Here is a 9436-nt window from a genome sequence, read left to right on the forward strand (position 1 = left end):
CTCATTTAGATCAGGAAAAACTAAATATTACTTGTAGCATATGTCAGTTTGTACACTCATATAGATCAGGAAAACTAAATATTACTTGTAACATATGTCAGTTTGTACACTCATATAGATCAGGAAAACTAAATATTACTTGTAACATATGTCAGTTTGTACACTCATTTAGATCAGGAAAAACTAAATATTACTTGTAGCATATGTCAGTTTGTACACTCATATAGATCAGGAAAACTAAATATTATTAGTAACATATGTCAGTTTGTACACTCATTTAGATAAAAAAAACTAAATATTACTTGTAGCATATGTCAGTTTGTACACTCATAATCATATAGATCAGGAAAACTAAATATTACTTGTAACATATGTCAGTTTGTACACTCATTTAGATCAGGAAAACTAAATATTACTTGTAACATATGTCAGTTTGTACACTCATGAAGATCAGGAAAAACTAAATATTACTTGTAACATATGTCAGTTTGTACACTCATATAGATCAGGAAAACTAAATATTACTTATAACATATGTCAGTTTGTACACTCATATAGATCAGGAAAACTAAATATTACTTGTAACATATGTCAGTTTGTACACTCATATAGATCAGGAAAACTAAATATTACTTGTAACATATGTCAGTTTGTACACTCATTTAGATCAGGAAAAACTAAATATTACTTGTAGCATATGTCAGTTTGTACACTCATAATCATATAGATCAGGAAAACTAAATATTACTTGTAACATATGTCAGTTTGTACACTCATATAGATCAGGAAAACTAAATATTATTAGTAACATATGTCAGTTTGTACACTCATTTAGATAAAAAAAACTAAATATTACTTGTAGCATATGTCAGTTTGTACACTCATAATCATATAGATCAGGAAAACTAAATATTACTTGTAACATATGTCAGTTTGTACACTCATAATCATATAGATCAGGAAAACTAAATATTACTTGTAACGTATGTCAGTTTGTACACTCATATAGATCAGGAAAACTAAATATTACTTGTTACATATGTCAGTTTGTACACTCATATAGATCAGAAAAACTAAATATTACTTGTAACATATGTCAGTTTGTACACTCATATAGATCAGGAAAACTAAATATTACTTGTAACATATGTCAGTTTGTACACTCATATAGATCAGGAAAACTAAATATTACTTGTAACATATGTCAGTTTGTACACTCATTTAGATCAGGAAAACTAAATATTACTTGTAACATATGTCAGTTTGTACACTCATGAAGATCAGGAAAAACTAAATATTACTTGTAACATATGTCAGTTTGTACACTCATATAGATCAGGAAAACTAAATATTACTTGTAACATATGTCAGTTTGTACACTCATGAAGATCAGGAAAAACTAAATATTACTTGTAACATATGTCAGTTTGTACACTCATATAGATCAGGAAAACTAAATATTACTTATAACATATGTCAGTTTGTACACTCATATAGATCAGGAAAACTAAATATTACTTGTAACATATGTCAGTTTGTACACTCATATAGATCAGGAAAACTAAATATTACTTGTAACATATGTCAGTTTGTACACTCATATAGATCAGGAAAAACTAAATATTACTTGTAACATATGTCAGTTTGTACACTCATATAGATCAGGAAAACTAAATATTACTTGTAACATATGTCAGTTTGTACACTCATATAGATCAGGAAAAACTAAATATTACTTGTAACATATGTCAGTTTGTACACTCATATAGATCAGGAAAACTAAATATTACGTGTAACATATTTCAGTTTGTGCACTCATATAAATCAGGAAAAACTAAATATTACTTGTAACATATGTCAGTTTGTACACTCATATAGATCAGGAAAACTAAATATTACTTGTAACATATGTCAGTTTGTACACTCATATAGATCAGGAAAACTAAATATTACTTGTAACATATGTCAGTTTGTACACTCATATAGATCAGGAAAACTAAATATTACTTATAACATATGTCAGTTTGTACACTCATAATCATATAGATCAGAAAAACTAAATATTACTTGTAGCATATGTCAGTTTGTACACTCATATAGATCAGGAAAACTAAATATTACTTGTAACATATGTCAGTTTGTACACTCATTTAGATCAGGAAAAACTAAATATTACTTGTAGCATATGTCAGTTTGTACACTCATATAGATCAGGAAAACTAAATATTACTTGTAGCATATGTCAGTTTGTACACTCATTTAGATCAGGAAAAACTAAATATTACTTGCAGCTTATGTCAGTTTGTACACTCATAATCATATAGATCAGGAAAACTAAATATTACTTGTAACGTATGTCAGTTTGTACACTCATATAGATCAGGAAAACTAAATATTACTTGTTACATATGTCAGTTTGTACACTCATATAGATCAGAAAAACTAAATATTACTTGTAACATATGTCAGTTTGTACACTCATATAGATCAGGAAAACTAAATATTACTTGTAACATATGTCAGTTTGTACACTCATATAGATCAGGAAAACTAAATATTACTTGTAACATATGTCAGTTTGTACACTCATTTAGATCAGGAAAAACTAAATATTACTTGTAGCATATGTCAGTTTGTACACTCATAATCATATAGATCAGGAAAACTAAATATAAAACTAAATAAGCATTTGAAGATTAAAACCAAATCCTTTGTTAATATTTCAATTTATTTATCAAATGGATTGTCTTAATTAGTTGTTGGCCCCAGTATAAGAAAAGCCAAAGGCCTGTCAGTTTGTACACTCATATAGATCAGGAAAACTAAATATTACTTATAACATATGTCAGTTTGTACACTCATATAGATCAGGAAAACTAAATATTACTTGTAACATATGTCAGTTTGTACACTCATAATCATATAGATCAGGAAAACTAAATATTACTTATAACATATGTCAGTTTGTACACTCATATAGATCAGGAAAACTAAATATTACTCGTAATATATGTCAGTTTGTACACTCATATAGACCAGGAAAACTAAATATTACTTGTAACATATGTCAGTTTGTACACTCATATAGATCAGGAAAAACTAAATATTACTTGTAATATATGTCAGTTTGTACACTCATATAGATCAGGAAAAACTAAATATTACTTGTAACATATGTCAGTTTGTACACTCATATAGATAAGGAAAACTAAATATTACTTGTAACATATGTCAGTTTGTACACTCATATAGATCAGGAAAAACTAAATATTACTTGTAACATATGTCAGTTTGTACACTCATATAGATCAGGAAAACTAAATATTACTCGTAATATATTTTAGGCCAATGTAACATACTAGATGTTGTGTAGTAAGTTATTTTATTGACAATCTTAGGATAACTCTGATTAAATAATGCTTAAAATAACGATACACATAGCAAGCTAAATTGACGACAAATTTTCCCCTGTCAATATATCCATTTATATCCTATATCCATTTTTTATATCACTTTATAAGAAAGAAAAAGTTAGAAGCTGGGGGGGGGGGGGGGAGGGGGGCTTAGAACCCCATGCTCCGGTTTATAGTTCATAAAGGTTAAAATAAAAATAAATATCCAATTTTTAAAATAAAATAATGTCTAGTTTACAACGAATGATGTCATCTTGGATGAGTGTTCCAGTCAATTTATAGATTCAGGTACAAATTGTAGGGCTCGGCAGCCACTCCTCCACCACTCATAAGCCTCAACAAAATCGACGTTTCATAAGCCCAAAAAACAAGTTGATATCTATTGGCACCTGTTCCTAATATGGCAAGCTGTCTAATATCTATTGAAAGATTTCCTTTAGGCACGAGAGATTGTTTAAAGTTGAGGCTTACGCGCGGCGGCTGAGTAACAGCTGCCAGCCCTGAAAGATCGAGACAAAAAAGTTACATAGTAAATTAGTCCTATAGTATCGCAGTTTCTAAAGTTTATTTCACCACCAGATGCCTCTTGGGACATTAAGGGAGGGGGGGGGGGGGTTGAATTCGACCCACTCATTTTTTATTTTATTTTTAAATTTTTTTCTTATGGCGATTTCTGGTTGGTGGTACCCTCCCCCAAAATAGTTTTAATTCCTTCTCAGGACCTATGAGAAGCTATATTGAAAAGAAGAATCATATCGGTTCAGCGAAGAGTGTTTCCTTCCATACAGACTGACAAACACACTAACATAAACAGATCCTGTTACGTTAAGGTAAGGGAAAATTAATATCTGTATAATATCCCTAAAAAGGCCAATTTAACTTTTTTGTAATTAGGTGTGACAAAGTGTAGAGGGGCGGTCTCAACTGATTCAGGCCTAATTCTGGACCATGGTACTTCTGGAGGAGAATTTGAGTGTCCTGCAGACAATCAGAACGATGACTCTCCAGGTATTTATGTTAAACCATTTTTGCTTCGATATTTATTACGTTGGATCATGTTACTTGTAGATGCAGTAACATGTTTAACTTTGCTAAACCTACAAGTAAAATGTTAAAGGGAGATAAAAAAAGGAGATAGGCAGACAATGTTAGTTATATTTTTATTGAAAATAAGCTTTTTAGTCATTTCTAAAGAACTTCAAAACCCCAAACAACTTCCTTCATCTTGAACCAAATTAAACCAGAACCTTCTTACAATGTTATTTGGATGTATACATGTGGATGGATCGCTATAATGATAATGAATTTTCCAATTTGTGCAACCAGATTGCTATTCAATATCATGTGTAATTATTTAATATTATTTTTTCATATATTCAAAACCATTACTAATAAATGTTTAGCTAACGAATTAATCTTAATTGTTTCTATTTATAATCATATTAGTATCTCTATAGGGAATGGAGGGGGGATATTGCTGCACCTACAAGTAACATGTATGAGTTTGCTGCACCTACAAGTAACATGTGATAAGCGCTGCATTTACAAGTAACATGATCCATTACATTTATCTATGAAAATATACAAACTTTAAGGTCACTCAGATTCTAGTATACCAATAACCATTTCTTCCTAAAGTAATGGATTTACAATATGCGTGGATAATATGATAGGGGAAACATTGTCGTTAATTTAGCTTGCTAACAAGAAACTCGTTTATTTGACAGTCCGTTCTTCCAGTAGGAGGGAAGATAATGGGGAAAAGGCATGTACATGAGAATCTGGTGTAATAATATATCCATTGATACTAGGTTTGCTTCGTTATTATATATCTCGGTTCAAATTTAAATTCTACAACGACGACATTCGGTAATGTCGTTCCAAGTCTTTGATAAATTATTTCTCGATTAAAAAGCATTTTACGGTAGATTTTAACTGGGAGATTGTTTCTACTACCTATGGCTTCCAAAACGATTAATGTCCGTTAGAACCGGTACTCAGTCATACTGAAAAAAATCATTTATAGCATAAAAAATGAATACCAGTTTTAATCTTATAACTTTACATTTTACTATTCGCGGAAAGCTGTCCATAATATGAAAAATAAATAACTATTCCATACTACGTGTTTTATTGAAGGTTGCGAGTACATTGAGAATACAGATCCTCCTCCTGATGTTTATAATGAAGAAGTTCGTGGTGAAGTAGCTGGTGATAATACTGATCATGCTTATGATATTCTTTATGATTCTCCTGTCATTGTTAGTAATAAAATTTATCAAGGGTAGCATAATCAATTTAAATATCTATAAATGTAAAATTGTATTCAAATGATCAAAAACTTTTGGGTATGGTCCCTTTCATGGCAACGCCTCTTACACAGTAGCTTTTGATAAGTTATTGATAGGTTATTTCATGTTAGGTTAGGTTAAGTTAGGTTATGTTATTGTAACGCAGGGTTTGGGCAATTGGCCCCGCAGGTTTAGAGCCCCCCCGCAGTGGTTAAAAAGAGGGAAAAAGCTACTGTGAAAATACGACGAAACGCCCCTTAAGAGGCGTTTCCATGTAAGGAACTATACCCGTCTTTTTATAATCCTTATGTTATAAGAATTAGGAGCTTATAATAATTTTTTATGTAAATATTTATCTAAATAATTTTAAATCTTATTATATGTTTGTTATGTCTATGTGATACAAGTAAACTAATAATCAATTGATGTGCCTTTTTAGTTATAAATTGTTTTGATATTTAGATATATTATATGTATATATTTTTTAACATTTTTGTATGAAAGACGACATTTAGAGTAGTAAAAAAATTTGTTTTACAAATTATATATTTCTACTTGGATGGTTTACTCTCCCCAACTGGAGGAACGAACTGACCAAAAATTGTTGTCCATGTTAGCAACCTACATCCATAATATCCATGTATATTCTAATCCATTATGTTTTAAAGTGATTAAACCAAAATAAATCTGGAATGAATAATGGCGTACTCAAGATTTTTTTGGGGTGATTAAATGCAGCATATACCAACAATGAAATTAATTCGGAAAGAAATCACGAAACCTATACGTGTTTTTTCAGCTGTCGTTGGGGGGCAACACATCGTAAAATTGACGACCTCACCATTTGCCCCCCAAATATTGTTTTAGATTTATTTCGCTTGTTGGTTATACCTTATTCCTGGATTGAATGCACCAAAATACTCCCATCCATCCCCCCACATGTACGCCTATACTTTTATATTTGTTCAAAAAGTCAGGTTAGGCAGCACTTCCGGATTCTAATAACATTAAATAGTGAATTGTTTCAGATCAATTGATACATGATTACTTGGATATTGTACAATATTTTTGCCTACTCTGATAAAGTGTCCATCCAGCTGGCTAATATTACGATCAACCCCTTTTACCTCATCCCCTACGCTCCTACTGGTTAAAGTACTGACCAAGAAATGAGTACTAGGAAGCAACCTAAATTGCCGACAAAATTACCCCTGTCATAAATTTCCAGATCCTAAATTTTTCCACTCACGCTATCTCTTTTTTTTCTGTGGTGTATTTATTTATGTGTAAAAGTGTGTGGGTGTGTGATTCTTTGTGTATATTTTGTGTAAGTTTATGTGTATATTTGTGTGTGTGTGTGTGTGTGTGTGTGTGTGTGTGTGTGTGTGTGTGTGTGTGTAGAAGTGGTTTATATCATTAATCACTGTTGAGAAGACGGGTAAACCAGCGGGAACAATAAAGAGAAAGAGAGAGAGGGAAAAGGAAAGAAAGAGGAATAAAAGGAGAGAGAGATGAAAAGAAAGAGGAATAAATAAAGAGAGAGAGAGAAAGCATGGTTTTATATGCAGGAAGATACAAAGGCCTCTAGGGGCCCTTGAAGTGAGAGGATAGAAAGGGGAAGTCAACCCCCCTCAAAACTTTAAATTGTAATTTATAAAGAAATGGTTTCGACACTCTTGTTCGAAGGGAATTCCAGTAAGTCATATATTGGCACCGAATATATTTTCTAGGGACGATTTCTCTCGGGAGGGTGGTGGTACCTTTCTACAAAAATAGTTGCAAACCTTCTCAGGATCTACGCACCTAGCATTTAAAGACTCTGTATTCGAAGGGGAACAGAGAGGCTAGAAAAATAGCTTAAGTCTGAAAAATAAATAGCCTAAAACAATCACATGACCTATGAGAAAATTTAGAAACCAATCAGTTCAGTAGTTATTGAGATCTTAAGCTTCGAGCAAAAAAAATTACTAGTTTATGTAATAATGTGTGTGAAAGGGTGATATTTTCTTTTTGTCAACCTTTCTCTAAGACCTTGATTAGTAGGGGGGGGGGGGGGGGGGAATATGTTGGTTTTCTAAAAATCAGAGAAATACTGGTATACACTGTGCAAGGGGGGGGGGGGTGGTTTTCATAATATTAAAAGCAGGATAAGGGAAGGAGGAAAGAGGGGATTATGCCTGCGGGGAAGTGGGTTAGGTCTTGTTGGTTTAAAGCAGGGATAGGACAATGGTCGATTTATTAATCTTCCCCCCAAAATTTCAGTCCTTAGAGGAATATATGAGGAGGAAGGGTATTTGATAAATTTTGTCTCCATTGCTCTTGCCCTCCGTGATATGTGTTAAGTATACGAGTATGTGAATATCACAATGAGACACAATTAAAAATATTTTCAATAAAATTTACCATCAAAAGGGTAACTTAAAATATTTCTTAACAAATTCAAATCATTTGTCTATTCTGCCCTTAGTTAAGATCACTATGACCTTTCAATAATATGTATATTTGCTTCGCTTATTTCCTTTATTATTTTGTCCCACCGCATAGATTGTTGGACCTGACGTTAGAGAGTCATGGACTGCAGCCTTGCCCGTATGAGGTAATTGATAGGTATTATTTTGTCCACTTTGTTGGTGATACAGCGCACTGTGATCTCTGTTTGAGAATTGATTTTCCATATCAAGGAAACATGAATAAGAAATTCCTTTTCCCACTTGCTTAAGTTTTTATTTAACATATTTACTATCGGCTACGCCCCTAGAGGCCTCTAATCGACCCCAAAACTTTCAATTGTAATTTTAAAAAGAAAAAGTTTACAAAAACTTTTTTTTCATGGGGGGGGTGGGAGGAATACTCCGCCCAAATAATTGCAAACCTTCCCAGGACCTATGAAAAGCTACCCTGTAAAGGAGAACCATACGGTACAGTGGTTGTACTCACACACAGACAGACACACTTAGATACTGTTACTTTATTATAAGAACTAACGGCTACGGCCCTAGATGCCTCTAGTAGCATTTAAATGTTTTTTTTTATTTTAAATATCTAATTTGAGAAATAATTTGTCTATGGTCAATCAGCTGTTAAATTCATGTCTCTACGCAGCGCCACTACGCTACGTAGAGACATTCATACGCTAGCGACACTATGCGGCAGGAATATTTAAATTTTTTTCGATTTTATTGTGATTTCTCTTGGAGGGTGGTGGTACCCTCCCCCAAAATAGTTATAAACCTTCCCAGGACCCATGAAAATCTACCATGTTAAGGAGAACCCGATCGGTTCAGCGGTTAGTGAGATCCTTTGGTACAGATACACAGACACACAAACAAACATCCTGTTACTTTATTATAAGGTTTTACTAGCGGCTGCACTTATAGATTCTAGGGGCTCTGTGATTTAATGGGAATGGAAGAAATTAAATATAGTCTCTCATCCCCAGCCTGTCATTTCAAAAATAATAGCCTAAAACCATTCGGGGACCTAAGTAAAAGGGACTTTAAAATCACTTTATTGGTTAGCGATATCTGTACTTTCAATTTTAGTTTTAGAAGAAAAAAGTAAAAAAAAATCAGCGCCTCGGGATTAATATTAAATTTATCGTTTTACTATTCGCGAAAAGTTGTCTATAATACGATGCGATAAATAACAAATAATAACTTGTCGTTTCAATGTCAGCCATTACCTTTTTCAGTCAAAATACACAATCCTTACACTATAGTAACAGGATGTTTG

At 32.5% G+C, this 9436-nt stretch overlaps 1 protein-coding gene across 1 annotated transcript; it reads left to right on the forward strand.

Annotated features, from left to right (window-relative positions):
• The first annotated feature begins 3174 nt into the window (after positions 1-3174).
• Positions 3175-6404, forward strand: LOC145326668 (uncharacterized). The gene is made up of 4 exons (XM_080170034.1): positions 3175-3180; positions 3647-3701; positions 4308-4421; positions 5553-6404. Exons 1-4 carry the CDS (start codon positions 3175-3177, stop codon positions 5699-5701), a joined length of 324 nt encoding a protein of 107 aa, XP_080026160.1. The 3' UTR covers positions 5702-6404.
• The last annotated feature ends 3032 nt before the right edge of the window (positions 6405-9436 follow it).

Source organism: Acartia tonsa, chromosome 8 (genome assembly GCF_053477335.1).
Source record: "Acartia tonsa isolate MP-2025a chromosome 8, ASM5347733v1, whole genome shotgun sequence".
NCBI lineage: Eukaryota > Metazoa > Arthropoda > Copepoda > Calanoida > Acartiidae > Acartia > Acartia tonsa.